The 17,523-nt window shown below is 38.6% G+C and overlaps 1 protein-coding gene across 2 annotated transcripts; it reads left to right on the forward strand.

Moving 5' to 3' along the window:
• The first annotated feature begins 920 nt into the window (after positions 1–920).
• Positions 921–16,968, forward strand: LOC4347873 (nuclear pore complex protein GP210). Of its 2 annotated transcripts, none has more exons than XM_015756121.3 (36): positions 921–1,294; positions 2,030–2,295; positions 2,754–2,923; positions 3,022–3,238; positions 3,548–3,894; positions 4,432–4,611; positions 4,748–4,886; positions 4,980–5,128; positions 6,267–6,378; positions 6,781–7,379; positions 7,534–7,657; positions 7,777–8,051; positions 8,380–8,499; positions 8,580–8,642; positions 8,734–8,925; positions 9,254–9,313; positions 9,408–9,476; positions 9,799–9,924; positions 10,008–10,127; positions 10,230–10,349; positions 10,538–10,693; positions 10,768–10,830; positions 10,914–11,041; positions 11,397–11,793; positions 12,315–12,417; positions 12,519–12,649; positions 12,969–13,040; positions 13,345–13,426; positions 13,956–14,063; positions 14,161–14,302; positions 15,088–15,174; positions 15,268–15,478; positions 15,560–15,614; positions 15,709–15,800; positions 15,884–15,944; positions 16,234–16,968. In XM_015756121.3, exons 1-36 carry the CDS (start codon positions 1,092–1,094, stop codon positions 16,590–16,592), a joined length of 5,898 nt encoding a protein of 1,965 aa, XP_015611607.1. In that variant the 5' UTR covers positions 921–1,091; the 3' UTR covers positions 16,593–16,968. The 2 variants fall into 2 exon arrangements, with proteins under 2 accessions (XP_015611607.1, XP_015611608.1); XM_015756122.3 differs by having other exon boundaries at positions 15,091–15,174.
• Positions 16,969–17,523: the final 555 nt, after the last annotated feature.

The raw sequence follows: 17,523 nt of genomic DNA on the forward strand, positions 1-17,523 counted from the left end.
TGTTTGATGATAATATTTTTTTTTAAGGGAAAGTTTGCCATGAGAAACTTTTTATCAATGTTGCCAAATTGTTACCATCCAAGTGTTATTCATAGGAATAACAAAAGTCCCATGAACTCCCAAGAAAACCCCCAAATTTAAGAGTATGCCTTTGAATTTTTATTATATGGTATTATGTATTGAAGGAAAATTAATAGTAAAATCTAGAGAAATGGTAAAATAAACATATAGTCTTGTGTCTTATAGCACATATTACATTCTTTTGAGAAACCCAACACAAATAGTACACACCACATAAACCATTTTCTTTGGGGTTTTATCATCTCCCACTCCGTCGTAAACATTTTTATTCAGAATTCTAATGTTTTATTTATTGCGTCGAGAAATTAATTCTAGTATATAACTTAATTAATAAGTCTTCCCCACATGATTTCAAAACTAAATGGAAAATATAGAAGGGAAATGGTAAATTTCACTTTGTGCCAACCTTTATTATGGATGTTTTGTTTTGTACTGTTCTTTAACCAAAGCTTTTACTTTTATACCGGGTATTTTTACCTTTGTAACACTTTGGACCACCATTAACTTTTTATCCATCTACATCCAACTTATCATATGCTAAAAAAAATAGTATTACATATAGCTATGAGAGTTCGTGTAGCTATCTATAGAAGTTTGAAGCCCTACCAAATATAGCCTTCATTGACGAGTAGGAGCCGACATACTCGAGATCGTTCATATGTTTTAGAAGAGAGTCATATGGTCCATAGTAAAACAAAGACAAACTCATCCTGTCCAAAGTATAAAAAGATTAGTAAAAAAGTGATACAAAGTAAATCATCGCTCGCTAATTAAATGTGATAAAAGTAAATTTTAATCAAAAGCAAAATAAAAAGGTACTACGCCTTTTTTTTTTCTCTACGCCCTCTCCTTCCCTTCTTCTCTCTCACTCCGCCGTCTGTAAAGCCACCTTTGCTTTGTTCGCTTGAGCAGTTCGCTCCTCCTCTCCTCCCCCTCTAAACCCTCCTTCCCCCCCTCTCCGTATTCTACCCAAGGCTAGGGTTCTAGAGTCCAGGAGCGTTGCGCCCGCGATGGCCTCGCCGTCGGCCTTCGCGGCGGTGGCGGCAGCGGTCGTGATGATGGCGGCGGCGGCGGCTGCGCTGTGCTTCTCGGCGGCCGCGGCCGCTTCCCCGGTGGGCGGGCCCCACATGGCTGACCTGAGCGTGCTCCTGCCCCCGCGGATGACCAAGCCCGTCGAGCACCGCCTCATCGGCTTTGACGGCTGCTTCACCTGGTATACGCACTTCCGCAGCTCTCTCGCCCTCTTCTTTCTTATTTTTATTGGTCGCCTGGTGCTTGCTTGTTTGTTTGTTTGATGTTCGCGATGCGCGCGCACATTTCGGTGTTCTTATGGGATGGATCCAAGTGTAGTCGTCTCTGCAGCTAGTGGCAGGTTTTTGTGGCGTCATTTCTTACCGTCGGAATGTGACTGTGGTAGTACCATGGCATTGCTCAGTCAGTTTGATTTATGGTTTGGAACTGGACCTACGCTCTTCATCTCGTTTCGGATAATTAACTGCGTTGCAAGTAATGAGAAGTTAATTGTGCATTTGTGCCCCTTTTTTTTTTGCTTGCTGTAACCTGAAATCGCTGTTGATGAGTTAGAAGTGACTGCGGTAAAGAAAATGCCATGCCCACCTTCACATTATCTATGCTTTGTTGCTTCACCCTTGGTCCATGGATTTCGATCAGGGGGCGGTTGCCTGCCACTTGTTTGGAATTTACAGGTCACCTGTGCATGAATTTGTGTTATTTGTTTTATGGTGAAACAAATAAACTTGAAAAAGATTTCTGCTAATGCTGATGCACCATTGGGTTTTAATTCTTCGTGTATGTCTGCATCTTGCTGCAGAAGGATGTCAGAATTGGGAACTGTTTTGGGACCATGCTACTATGCTTTGACATTGTTGTTTTCTCAGTTTCACAATGTGATGAGGTTAACGTGCTTATTTATTTTCTATATCTACAGGGCATGGGATCACCATGATATTATTTCAGTTAAACCAGAGTACAATGACAGCAGCAGATGCTCAACTAGTGCTCGTTTGGCATCAATTGCTCCTTACAGTGGCAGGAAGGAAACTTCTGTCTATGCCACTGATATTATTAGTGGAATCACAATACATTGCAAAGTTTTTGTTGACAGAATCTCTCGGATCAGGATTTTCCATCATGCTGTAAAAATTGACCTAGATGAAGTTGCCACCTTGCGTGTTCATGCCTTTGATGATGAAGGTAATTCGTATAGCCTTCCATGTTTGCAAAGAGCTATTTTCCATAGTTTATTTCTTTAAGGTTCTCAGAATATGGATGAGCTCTTGTTATAGAAAATTCCATTAGGCCTCCCACCTCCACTAACTCGTACTTGTTACTTTGATACTGCTTGAATATGTCAATCTAGCTCGTGCTATGCTTATGGACCATCACTGTTCTTACTGTTTGCCGTAAACTTCCACATATTCATGAATTTCAATGTGCACAAATTGGAATTCCTGATTCCATCACCTGTCCGTTACCTTTTTCTTACGTTGGTTCTCAACTGTAACCTATTCTATTCTTGGTCTAGAAACTTTCTACTGAAACAATCAATAGCATAGTTTCTCTAGTCTCTAGTACTTCATTGGGTCAGCTATTCTAATAGCTGTAGAATCCTCTTCTCTTGTTGTAACTTAGTTTGTTTCCTTTTGGTTCAGACAATGTGTTCTCATCATTGGTGGGGTTACAATTCCTGTGGCAGCTTACCCCGAGGTGGGTTGATACTAATAGCCATCATCTGGTTCATATTCCATTGAAAGAAACACATTTAAGTGACTGCAGTGGCTTTTGTGGTGATATGAATATACGATTTGAGCTTGAAGACAGGGTATGTATATCTGTTATTAAATATGGCCTCATTTTTCATTAACTTTACCGATAAGCAGTTACATGAAAATGCATACTCTTTTATGATACCTCTCGCAGAATCTTGGTTCAGATTTATTTGTGGTCAAGGGCATTGAGATTGGCCAAGAGGTTGTTAATGCCCAGTTATTTGAACCTCAGTTTGAACATGTGAATGATACAATCACTTTAACTGTTGCTGAAGCTATGTCACTAGAGCCCCCTTCACCAGTCCTTGTGACCGTCGGTGCTATGGTAAAGTTCAAACTCAAGGTTTTTCGACAAAAAGTTCCCCAAGGTACTTCAAACAAATTGAGTCTTGTTCATAAGACATTCTCTAAGTATAGAAACCAAACTTTAGCCAGAGTTCATGCAACAGAAAGTTAAACTTCAGCTTCAGGTGACCCATGTCATATATTGAAGCAATATAAAAAAAGAGAAGCACAACTAGCAAATTATGCTATGCTTTACAGTGAAACGGTTTAGAAAAACCATATGGAGTTCTTATTTGTTATTCTCACTATTAGAATCTATCTACCTGCAATTCCTTTATTTCAGCCTGCAGCTGAAAGCTAACAAATCCTCTCCCTTTATTCCTTTTCACCAGTTGTTAACTTACCATCACAGCATCATCATTGGCATGTGACAAACTCTTCTGTGGCCCAAGTGGATAGTTCCTTGGGTGTCTTACATGCTTTGAGTTTGGGATTTACTAATATTGTTGTTGAAGACACAAGGGTTTCTGGCCATGCACAAGTATCATCTCTACATGTTGTTATTCCACAAGCACTCTTCCTTTATCTAGTTCCGGTTGTGGACGACTCTGCTCATTTTCATGGGATAACAAGTATTCCATCTTCAGAAGTTTGGTATGTCTTTCCTGGACGAAAATATGTGGTCCTTGCTAAAGCTTTTGCTGAGGGATTTGATTTCAAGGAGATGTTTATTACTGAGGTATCATTCGTCCGATGTATTTGGTTTCTTGTCTTTGTTACTTATATCTTCTGATGCATCATGTAACATGTAATGTTGGAACTTGGAACAAAATATTTACACATATTTTCAAGCATCACAAAAACCAAAAGAACAAAATTTACACATCGATTCATTTGAATATGCATACAGTGCTGTGTTGCAGTGATTACCTTCATATCTTTCAACCACACCTTTTTACATTAAGTTTTGTATCTATACTATTTGTCTTTAGATCCATTCATCTCTACACTGGCATGTGAATCCATGTTAAGGTGCCCATGCATGGTACATGCTCCTGCTGCATATACACTCTTACACAGCTTTATTCACTTGGTTGTTCTATGACATAAAAAAGTAAGCTATGGATGTGGGTAAATTCCCCTATCTTGATAAAATGAAACTAACTTCTATATTGAATGTTAAAGCACTTTGATTATGGGTCTAATGTTTCTTCATGTAGACGTTGTTATCTACATGGAATCCTATTCTATTTATTTAATCTAATTTTCTTGGTAGGAAAATGAGCTTAAATTGGCGAGCAGTACTGTGGAGTTCTGGAACTTATCACAGGTTCCAGACAGTTCTGCAGGTTCCTACGAAGTGCAAACATCTAGATTACTAACTCCAATTTCCAAGGGAAAAGGATACTTAGATGCTTTTTTAACTTACCGAACAGAGGCATCTGGACCAGCAAAGGTACATACTACATTCCATGCTTGTGTCTGCTAGGTCATTTTTTTTGGGGTGGTCTGTACTTGTATGTAATGTTTGTCAGGATGGTATTGGCATTTATAAACCATCATAGTTTGCTGATTGAAGCATTTCATGCTAGGTTCTCAAGCTTCAACAAGAAGTTAATGTATGCAGTAAAGTGAAAGCCATATGGGATGAAGAAATGGATAATTCCAGAACTATCTATCTTCCCTGGGTTCCTGGAGCTTATCAGGAAGTTGAACTGAAGGCAGTTGGAGGTTGATTGTTGTGATGTCTTAATACTCTTAAGTCTTAACCCACCTTTTGATTGTAAATTGAGTTGACTGGTATTATCTTGTGTTCAACTGAAGGTTGTGGCAAGATGCCGGAGGACTACAAGCTATCTTCCTCTGATGAAAGTGTTGCTTCTGTGTCCGACTCACTGATTGTGCGCACAAAAAGGCCTGGTCGAGCTGTCATCAAAGTAGTTTCTGTTTTTGATGCCTTAAATTTTGATGAGGTATGCCACAATCTAATTTCTTGATATCCTTTTGTTGTTCTTCTCTTTCCTGAACTCCTTATCTGTAATCTATTTGATTTGAAAATGTAAGCTGAAGTTTGATGAATAACATGCAAGCACACAACTACCTCTTTTCTGCAAGATTTGAAGAGTGATGCCACTAGCAAGATTATTTAATTATTTCACTTCCCAATATGTAGCACTGAGCTACTTGTGATCTGTTAGGCTTATATTACTTTTAGAACAAAAACTTTAAACTCAAGAAATAATCCTTTTGCCTCTCTTTCCGCTAGTTTTTGTATAATTCACCTGCCTGGGTGATGGATTTTATCTGAAATGCTGTTTTACTAGCAATTATATGTTATACGAGTCTTACAGGAAAGAAAGTGCTTCTTCCATGCAAACATACTGCTATACCTTTAGCCTAAATAAAGTGGAAAACCAATTTTAGTATTAGGTTTATAAATGATGGAAAAAAGATTTTGAAGGAATGCATGATTTTTTATTCATCATGGTATATCCTGATGTGTATATTAAATTTTACCACTTTTCTCTAGTAAAATATTCGCTTGACACCTTTTCTTCTGTTTAACTATCATGCAAGATGAGTCTGATCACATTGAATGGAAATTTGCATCTCGCATGTCAATTCACCTTTGTTGAGTTGCTGTATGTGATGCTACCATGTATTTGCACTATGTCATGTGCAAAAACTCTACACTTGCATATGGTATCAGTATATCACTTATCCACGCACTCACGTGATCAAATCGCTGCTTATTCAAATCTTCTTTTTTTTTTTACCTGTAGTTTCATAATGTGTAGCGTTTTGGTTGATTTAGTAATGCCAAACTTTTGGGCTTTGGCAATACCCATTTGGTTTGTTACCAAAGGACTTGGGAAATTGGGATTGTTGCACCGCTAATCTTGATAGATGCTCATGAAGGTCTGTTATTGGTCTAGGTAGTGTGAAAAGTTTGTTAGGGTTTGGTTACCTACCCTGTAGTTCATGCTCATGCGGGTCCTTTTTTCTTATTTTATTTTTCAAGTCCACTACCTACTGTATTACCTGAACCTTCCATCTGTTTGAATTTCTTTCTCGCTTTTGTCAGCTCATTGGGTTTGCTTGATCACGCAGGTCACTGTTGAAGTATCCACTCCTTCTGCACAGGCTATCTTGCCAAACTTTCCTGTTGAAGTGCCTGTCGGGACACAACTTCAAGCTGCTGTGACGTTGAAAACATCTAATGGTGACTAACATGTCCTGGATTGGCTATTATCTCCCTTATGACATAGATTTAAGTTTAGCAAGTAGCATGCATTCTACAAAATATGATATATGAATGCTAAACTACTTTCCATTGACTCTCCTGATAATAATAACCACCCCCAGCCCCCCACACTCTAACCTACCTTACTAAATCCTCTCATATGTTCTCTCCAACTGAGCCCTCTCATACTATTTTCTCATGGTACTCGAAATTCAAAGAGACTGATATGTTGCTTTGACAACTGAAAAGAAACATATATTTCGTGACAAGAATCATTTGCTATAACTTCTTTCTATGTTTTAACAATTAAACTCATTTTCTTTGTTCTGAAAACTATTTTGTTCATTCCAATAACCATTAGGAGCATTAATATTTCTGCAGGACACCCATTCTCGCGATGTGATTGCCTTAATGCTTTTATAAGGTGGAGCCTACTATCTGAGAATGAATCTTTTGTAGTTGTTGGCACAGCTGATGCTTTGAGCACCGAAACCTTAAAGCATTATGCTGGTTCTTGGGCACAATATGGCAATCCTTGTGCTTGGGTATCTCTAAATGCGTCGGCTGCTGGTCAAGCCACACTAGTTGCAACATTTTCCTTTGATTCAGAGTCCTATTCTGAGATTTTTAGTGGACCTATTTTTCTTAAGTCCACTTCTAAAATATCTGCATACTATCCTCTTGTGGTACTTCAAGCAGGAAGTGGGAACCGATTTGGTGGCTATTGGGTTGACTTATCTAGAATACATAGTGGAATTCAGAATATGGTTAACAATTCTCCCAAAGAGCTGTACTTAGTTCCTGGATCAACCATGGATGTATTTCTCTCTGGAGGGCCGGAACAATGGGATCAACTGGTCGATTTTGTTGAAACTGTTGATGTTATTGGTGAATCAAAAAATTATGTTGTTAGCTCTACTGCTGTACAAAAATTATCCAGTAGGCTATACCGAGTATCCTGCCCAAGCAAAGGGAACTTTGTAAGTACTTTGAATGCAACTTTGCACTTTGATCAATCCAGTCCATTCCTGTCAATAGTTATGTTCACATATGTTTACAATTATGCTGTACAGTATGTTCTTAATTCTAGTTTGTTGCTTCCATATATTTGTTCAATTTGTTGTACTTCTGTAGAAACTGCTGTTCTCACGTGGAAACATGATTGGAAAAGATCATCCTGTGCCTGCTGTAAGCCAATCAGAGTTGGCAGTTGTTTGTGACTTCCCGTCAGCCATAACATTGATCGCGAATGAAAATGGTACTATACTGTCATTTGGATAATTAATATAATTCATAAATTCACATGTCCATGATGATATTATTTTGCTGTCTCCATTCTGTAAAACTTATTAGCTATCATATTTTACACTTGAACAGAAAGCCGACTTGTTATTTTGGAAGCTGCAAGCAGAGCTGAACGTAAGCACAATAGACTGCAAGCATCACCTGTTGTAATCTCAAATGGAAGAAACATGCGTCTAGCTGCTGCTGGTGTACATGGAAATGGAAGATTTTTTGCCAATTCTTCTTCTCTTTGCCTGAGTTGGGAGGTCACTGAATGTGAAGGACTTGCCTACTTGGACGAAGACAAAGACATGTTAGATGACTCATCCTGGGAGAGATTTCTTGTCCTACAGAATTCTACTGGAATGGTCAGTACTCGGTACTGTTTACATCACAGACTGTCCACTCCAAAATTGTTTTGAAATTCTTTTTTTTGCATTATTTTAATGGCCCTATTATTAAATGCTTGTTGTTATCTTCATTTGCAATAATGTGCTCGCACACATGTGCACACACTGATATTGAGATAGGTGTATGAACCGTACTGTTGATTATACGAGCCATTCCATGGTTGTATATCAAAAATCAAAATAGTACAGTGTTTTGAGGAGCCTGGACATTTCATTAAGAATTGTATGCCCTCTTTTGGCTAAAAATCGATCTCTCTTTTAACTATTTCAATTTTTGAACTTTTAGTGCACTGTCCGTGCTACAGTCATTGGCTTTTCTTCAAGAGTGGATGGCCGGACCCGTGAAGAAGAGCACATGTTTCTTCAAAGCGCACGTGATACTCTCACCGATGCTATTCAGTTGCAGGTAATCAGATTTGATTTATTTTGAGCTATTATGCTTCTATGCGTATAGCTTTCATCTTAATCGTTATGGACTTCAAACAGATTGTTTCTTCCTTACGAGTCACTCCGGATTATGTCTTGATAGTTTTTCATCCAGAAGCACAGGTATGTAACTGCAACATTTTATAGTTCCTTTGCATGATCCTACTTATATGCAAATTACCTTATTTGTTTCTGCCTAATTTATTTGTACCAGGAAACCTTAGCTGTTAGTGGTGGAACATGTTTCCTAGATGCCTCTAGCAATGACACGCAGGTGGTGCAAATACTTCAACATCCAGGAAAGGCACTATGTTCTCAGTTGATTCTTGGTGCTAGAGGCTTGGGCACTGCTACAGTTACAATCCAGGACATTGGCCTTTCTCCTAGAGCATTAACTGATTCTTTGGTACTTTCTTCTCAATTTTCTCAATGTTCCACTTTTTACTTATGTGAAACAAGTGCCTTTTATCTGTTCTTATTGCTTGCCATGTTTGGTTTGGTCATAACAGCCGTTGACCTCCCCAGAGCTATGTCCTGTCCTGTCGTCCATCTCATCTTTATTTTATGATTTCTCTTATGATAAGGAAAGCTTTTGGTATATACCTGTTGTCGATGGACACATGAACTCAACAAATTGTATCCTAGTTTCTTAGAAATACAGTTGTACTGATCTTCCTTATAGTCCATTGCACTTAACTGATAATAGCTATTTTTGGTGTTATGCGATATGGCAGGTTCGAGTTGCAAATGTTGACTGGATTAAGATAAACTCAGAAGAGCACATCAGCCTTATGGTATGGAGATATGCTTTCCCTCTCTTGTGATCAGTTTTCTCAGATGCTAAATCTCTGGGTTATTTTTTTCATTATCTTCTTGTTCTGTTTATAGGAAGGAAGCACAGAAGATTTTCATATTTCTGCTGGAACGCAAGATGGACAAGTCTTTAGAGATTCTCAGGTCCCTCCCATGCCTCCATGCTCTTGTATTTCAGATCTTTACACATTAATTGCATGTATTAGTGTTGTCTTTGTATTCCTTATTGTGAAAATTTTATTTTCTTTCCATTTGGTCATCCTTTATGATAATTTCCTGGTAAGTTTCTGTGGAACCTTAGCTGTTGGTAGTGTTGCTATAGTTCCTCTTTGCTCATAAAATCCTGTATTGAATATATACCAAATACACTATCTTAACTCTGTTTCAAGCTATCTTGTCGGTGACAGATTTGTTATCACTAAACACTATATATCCATGACTCCGCCAATTTATGTCTTCTTTGCAGTACAAATACATGGGAATTGAAGTGCATCTTGGTGATGAGACTTTGGAACTTATTAATTCACATGAGTTGCTGGACGGACCAAAATTTTCAGTTAAAGCTGCGAAAATTGGCACAACATCTCTATATGTAAGTTGACAATTTCATGGTGGATATTTGTTTACTTTTAGTGGCTTATTTGGCCTGCATCATTTACTACGTTTACTCTTCAGGTCACTGCTAAGCAATACTCTGGTCAAAGAGTTTTGAGTCAGGTTGTCAAGGTGGAAGTGTACAAACCACTGCAAATACATCCAGAGTATATCTACCTCACACCGGGTGCCTCTTTTGTGGTAACCATTAATATCTTCTGTGTTATGTCAACTATTTGTACTTTTCTCTGATTTTATTACTGTCCTTGTTTTTTTGGGTCCTGAGTTTTTTCTTCCTTGTAGCTTTCTGTAAAAGGTGGTCCAAAAGTTGGAGTTGTCATTGAGTACACAAGTCTTAATGTGGAAACTGTAGAAGTTCAAAATTCTACTGGCAAGCTGTCTGCAAAGACTGTTGGAAACTCTGTAAGTCATACCCATCCAAGGCATTTTCTTGACCATGCTCTAAGTGAACATGCGATTTTTGTTATCATTGTTTCAATTTAATATAAAGTATGCTGCTTACCTGCACTTGCTTTGAAGTACTACATTTGATTCGTGCAATTTTCAAACTTCCGAGTTCAGATCAGTGTACTGACCAGTTGCACCATTAGACTATGCGTGCAGTTGCTTTTTCAAATGAAGGCACCTTCATCTGTGAAGCTTTTGGAAGAGTTGAAGTGGATATCCCTGTGGCTATGATATTGAGTACTCAAAGTGACCGTCTTTGTGTTGGTTGCAGCATGCCCATCTACCCTTCTCTGCCCAAGGTATGTTTAATCCAATAATCCTTTTATTACTATCTTGTGAAGTTCTGCTACGTAACATTACACATGCTGTTCAGGGAGATCTATTTTCCTTTTATGAAACTTGCCAAAGTTACACTTGGGTTATAGAAGATGACAAGGTTAGAATATTCCTCTTGTTGCCTTGTATACTTTTAAATGCTAAGTTCAGAGCACTATGAACTAACAAACTGTTCTACACTAGGTGGCTATGTTTCAATTAGCTAGATCTTGGCAGTATGGACTTGATCAAGGGCTATATTCGGAAGGAAAGAACTATCCATGGTTTTCGAATGGAAGTAGCAATGCTTTTATTAATCATGTGATTGGAAGGTACTACATAGAAGTATTGAATGATATACTGAATTGCCAATTTATTGCCTGTTTGTACATTTTGAAAGTAGCCTAGCCCCTTAACTTTTTGAAAGTAGTGGAGTGTTTCTGTTGAGCCCAATATTCATATTAAAGGGAGCTAAACTAATACTCCGAAGTAGCTGTTTGGGAGAACTCATTATGCATTGCTCAAAGTTACAGTGATTGGTGAAACTTTTTTGGACCTAACGAAGGACTATTTCTATTCTTGGCTTTTAAATAAAAATGAATATTGATTGAGACACTTTAAAAAACACTCTTATGTGGTAAGTTGGGTTAGCTGCAAGAGTCCTAATTAATATTTTTCTTTTGACAGATCTGCTGGGAAAACCAAAATTTCTGTGTCAATTACTTGTGATTTCTTGATGACTGGCAGTTCTGGGTCCATAGCTTACAGTGCATCCAAGACAATTCTTGTTGTGCCAGATCCTCCTCTCGCACTTGGACTTCCTATAACATGGTTATTCCCACCCTTTTATACTACTACGGACCTTTTACCTAGATCAGTTGACCCAGACTCAGATGACCTGGAGAGTACTATTGGATATTCTCTGCTAAGGAACATTGGTAAAAGTGATCTTGTTTTGCAAAATGCTAACATTATTGATGGAAGTAAAATTAGGACTGGAGAAAGCAATGCGATTGATTGCATTCAGGCAAAGGATCACTCAACTGGTAGAACAGAAATTGCATCGTGCCTACGAGTTGCTGAGGTTGGATGCTGGTACTCTAATTACATATATTTCTATTGCAAATAGCATAGCACTAGGCATCCCTATTATCTCTGAGATTGTAATATTATTTATTTTTCCATGTTTTTCTGGACTACATTTCATACACAATGTTTCCCTTGGTATGATTGAAGTCACTTATGACTAAAGGGTACTCAAACGTATGTGACTGGGTAGTTAAAGTAGGCATATAGTTCACCAAAAAAAAAGGAACAGGGATATAGTTGCATGTTGAGTGTATGTGTCAGTTTATCATTTCAATGCATGCGGGAATGCATACTCTAGTAATTTTTTCTGTTTAATATCTAATTGAGGCTGTTTATTAGTTTTGGAAAAGACCACCGTGGCCCTGAAGGATGCCTAAAAATAAGTCGCAGACAAGAATCTCTTTCAAAATTTTTGGGCCATCATTTTATACAGATGTTCTATAATCGCATTGCTCTCTATGTTTCTATGTATTTTAGAAAATAATCCTTGATTCTGTTGTTATCATTATTTTTCAGGTTGCACAAGCACAGATAGCAGCTGCAGAATCATCAATCCATATAGCCTATCTTTCTGTACATGATAAAGTTGAGTTGGATATAAAATACAGTGATGAATTAGGTAATTCACTAACAATTTTATTAGTATCAATGCTTCATTTATTTTATTTTTCATCTAGAAAACTTTACTTCTTCCTGTTTTTATCCTTTCCCTCCAACCAGGTTATACCTTCAGTGAAGCACTTGGAATAGTCCCTGTAAAGATTGAGACGAATCATCCTGATGTCGTGTCAATTCTTATGCCAAAAGAAGGCAATGGTACACATGGTACCCATGAACGTTTTGTGTTACAGGTATGGGCTTGCCCCTCTAATCGAGCTTCAATATTGTTTTGGAAAAAAAGGTCCATTTTTATAACCCTGAACTTTTGCAAAAGTCTGAAAAAAAAAGAGTGAGTCTGGTGGGAAGTTCAGGCTGTAAACTGGGTTTTTAGTGGATCTTAACGCTTTCTCAATTGTAATGATTGCTTTAAAGCTGTGACAAGAATAATCAAGGAATATTTTGGTGAAACTAATTCTGGAAGTTGTAACAAGAATTTGAGTCAATCTTGAGTACGGATAATTTGAGTGAGACTTCCATGCAAAATGTGTTGTGTTTTGTTGTCCTTTGCAGGCAAGAAGTCATGGAACTGCTCTTGTAAGGTTGCAAATCAGCCATATTCCCAAGAAAGCCGATTTCATAATGGTAAAGTGCTAAAGTTCAATGCTACTATCCCAGAGTTCTTTGTCTGGTCCATAATGGCATAATGGGCTCGTAGCTATTTAAACTTGAATGCAGTGTAGCTTATTCTGGCTAGCGCTCCTCAGGTGGAGTTTTTTTTGTGTATGTCTTGTACACAATGTATCAAACTAAACTGTAATAGCATATGCTTTCAGAATCTGGCGGTGACATCATCTAGCAAAACCATATACCGAACTGCCATTTCTTCGGTTGAATGCTCACAATGGAATACAGTTTGTGTTTTGACTAACACATTCCACTATATCAGGTATCTGTTGGTGCACAGATGTATCCCAGGGATGTGGTCCTTCGTTCTGGGCAGCAACTGAACTTCACCATTATTGGAGACCGTACGTCCAGTGAAACCATTTCCATACTACCGGTTATTCGCATCTTTTTTTGTTGTATTGGGAGTTTCGTCTGATGCACCATTTCAGTGTGCATGATTATATTTTAGTTAGTTGTTATCCTTTTATATTCATTGCTGTCCACACATCACGTTTTAGTTAGTAGTACATGATCTTATCTTTTGGAAAAACATGGGTCAAGGGTGATAGTATAGTACTCCCTTCGTTCACAAATGTAAGACGCCCTTTCTGGCTGGTCATATTCAGAAATGTAGGGCCTATTTCAGATTCCAATAAATGAATGGTGTTCCCTCTACCCCTATATACTACTATTCTAACTTCCTTACAAGCATGCCTTAGTGTATGCGCAAAAGAAGACGCACCCTACATTAGAAAACAAAATGGATAGTTCATAGAAAGGCCACACTACCAGAATAGGTAGTTAACTCATACATGTTTTGTAAGAGCAAAGGACATGCATGCTACTATATATTCTATGCTTTGTTTTCTAACCATGGCCTTCCTTTTGTAGGGATGGATGTGCGTGGATCCAGTCAGTGGTTAAGTAGCAATGAAAAAGTTGTGCATATTAATAGAATAACCGGTGAAGCACAAGCACGTGGTGAAGGTATAGCAGAAGGTATGCAACTATGATTATCTTCAATGAGTAGAATACATTACCTAGTGTCATTCCCTCCCGATTCTTATTTTTCAGTGTGATTTCTCCATCTAAACAGTAATATTCAAAGGTCCAAATACAAAACTGCACACAACTGTCACCGTGCTGAAGGTGAACCAGATAGTAGTTAATGCTCCTGCGGAGACGCTGACAAATGCTGCTGGACCACCTGGTGGATACAAGTTCTCTGTAAAATTAAGGTTTGTAATGCTCATATCATTTCACAATATTCCTTCCATATTGTTGTTGATCAATATAGTCAAAGCCAAAGCTACTCTAATATGATAATTTATTAGATATGAACTTCTAGTACACTAGGCTATTACAGTTTTGCAATCCATACATTTAGGCCTATTATACTAGAACTTGGAGCACCAGCAGAGTAGTATTGCTAAGATGGTCTCTATGCCTCATTTTTGGTACTTTCAGATTCAGGTTCACAGCTGGAGATTGTGACCTGAAACTGGTGGTCCTAGATGTGTCTATATAGAAATGGTATTATATAACTTGCAACAGAATATACTTCAGCATACATCAGTTCTTAGCAACATTAGAGAACAGGATGGTGGAGGGAGGCGTATAATTGTAGCAGGAACTGGACAAATAGTCCTGTACTTCCTCCGTCCCAAAATGAAGCCATTTTTGAGGTTGGCACGGGTATTAAGAAAGTAGGTGAGAATGATTGGAGGAAGTGCGTGATTGGTTGAAAAGAGAAAGTAGGTGAAGAAGAATGGTTGTGATTGGTTGAGAGGAGGTAGGTGAAGAAATAGCTTCATTTTGGGACAAGACACTGTGCTAGAAATAGCTACATTTTGGGACGGAGGGAGTATTGAATAGACAAAGTTACTATAATTGTACGTAGTATTTGATACTAAGTCCAATCAGAACATAGCGCTTCTGTAGCTTTTTTTTTTGTCTTGGTATTTGGATACTCATGAATTTACTTATGTTTGATAAAAACTAACCTTTCCCCCCTTGTTGAAAGAAGTGATTCAACTGGACACAGCGCAGACTCCTCTATCAATCACATTAACGTCCCATTTGACTGCAAGGTTGAACCTTCTTTTGTTGGGTATGTTTCCCATCATCGGCTGGTCATACAACTTGCTTTTCCTCTAGATTATTATAGGGATGCATTAAAGTCTCATTCTCCTTTCTCCCTTAGGTTTGTTGAGCCGTGGAGTGATGATGCTGCTAAAAAATCTTACTGCTTATTTCATCCATATTCACCTGCGCAACTGTTGCCTGTTAAGTTAAACCTGAAGGAAGGATTTTTACACATTGTTGTTCATGCAAATCTAAAAGAAGATCCAAAGGTGACAGGATCTGCTCACGCCCTCTTTGTCAAAGGGTTCTACATTAAAGAACCTAGGAAGGTAGCCACCTTCCCACTCCCCATCTCATGTGCATTTCTTTTTGTTCTAACTGATTATTAAAAAGCTGGTTATCTGATGCAGTTAAATCTGACTCCAAGCTGCAACCATAGCATCATCACTATTGGTGGGAATACTGGTAGGATAAAACCCTATTGTGTCCATGAACTTTAGACCTTTGGGCTTTGGCTGTGTTTGTTTCTAATGCTAGAGTTATTATTGCCCTGCTCCAGATGTTGAGTTATTCTGGAATGCTAAAGATTTACTGTCAGCCAGTCGTGTTGATACAAATGGAAGAGGTGTTCCAAGTCAAATTAGTTATCAGGTAAATTGCAACTGACAAGGAAGTATTTTTAGAAATTGATGCTTAACGGTGGTAAACATGTACTGACTCACATGCTTTTGCAGGTTGAAGCACTTAAAAGGCAATCATTCTATGACAAGATCACTATAATTCTTCCAGCCACCGGTATGCTATTCTATCTTTGCCAAAATCCTTGTAATGAGTAGATTACTAGAGTCATGACATTTCTTGGTAGTTTTCAAAAGGAATAAAAGTAGTCGTCTTGGTCTGACCATCATCCTGAACCACCTTTTTGGTGATTGGTAAAACTGAGGTCAAAACCAAGTAAACCTACATTTGAATGCACTGATCCTCCTTAACAGTATATACAATGTGCAATTTAAGTATCACCTCTCCTATGCAAGGTGATTGCAATTCGATCATCACTAACAACATTGTTTTCCTCCACCTACAGGCCAGACTGAAGAAATAGAAGTTATCTATGACACTGGAGAAAGAAGAGAGCCATCGACATCAGGCTTGACAACATTGGCTGCAATCGTGACATGCATTGTTGTTCCAATCGCTACGATTGCGCTCTTCATGAAGTTGCTGGAGAAGAAACCGATCAGAGAGGCACCACCAAGACACGCGACTCCTGCGCCTGCGTCAGCACCAGCAGCCGCGATGGCTGACCCAGCGTCCCCAGCTACTGGTGAGTTGTCACCTCGTACGCCTCAGCCGTTCATGGAGTACGTGAGGAGGACCATCGACGACACGCCCTACTACAAGCGCGACGCCAGGAGGCGATTCAACCCCCAGAACACGTACTGATCAAAGCGCATGCAGCCTGGGTAATCTGTGGCTTTTGTGCCTGCATTTTGCCCAAATGGTAGATATGGTTAGACGGTAGTACGTAGCTGGCAGAGAGACTATAGTAATGTGCTTGGACGTGCATGCCGGAAGATCTACCGATGAGCTTTATGCTGTCATTTTTCTGATGTCGACAGCATCATGTATCTCTCTGTATCATCAATTGGTGATCTGCCGATCCCATTTCCTGTTAAAAAGGAATCGTAGGGAACTCGTGTTGTACAGTTCTCCTAGGTACATTGCCTGTGTTAGGCTTGTAATTGGGGCAGACCGAACGAACAATTGAGTGAGTGATACTGATGGATGCCAAATGTAGGAGGATGTTTAAACCCAGCAATCGTTCTCTTTGGGCATAGTGATACTGATGGTGATCTGTAGGAGGATATTTAAAAATTTTTGAACCCAACAATCGTTCTCTCTGAGCACAGTGATACCGGTGGTGATCTGCCTGTCATTTTAAATACAGTAGTGTGACATTTCAACAAGGATCGACCATCAATCAGAGAGAGGAAGAGGAGGCAACACTGAGTCACATCACGTGATCCCATTCCCAGCCATCGAAACCACATGAGTTGCAGAGTGCTCACATGCTGCAAAACCAACACATTTGTACAGACGTGTACTCCAGTGCGTATCACATAATTCTAGATTAGTGCTTTTGAGGGTTTTCTTACCCACTCTCTTGCAAGTACTCCGATTTTGACTTTTTCTTGCACTGTTTGACCACTCATCTTATTCAAAAAAAATTTAGAATTATTAAAGTACTTTGAATAAATAATAATCCGAAAGTTGTGTTTAAACTACTTTGGATAATAAAGTAAGTCACAAATAAAATAAATAATAATTTCAAAATTTTTTGAATAAGACGAGTGGTCAAACAGTACAAGCAAAA

The sequence above is a fragment of the Oryza sativa genome, chromosome 9 (assembly GCF_034140825.1).
Source record: "Oryza sativa Japonica Group chromosome 9, ASM3414082v1".
Lineage (NCBI taxonomy): Eukaryota > Viridiplantae > Streptophyta > Magnoliopsida > Poales > Poaceae > Oryza > Oryza sativa.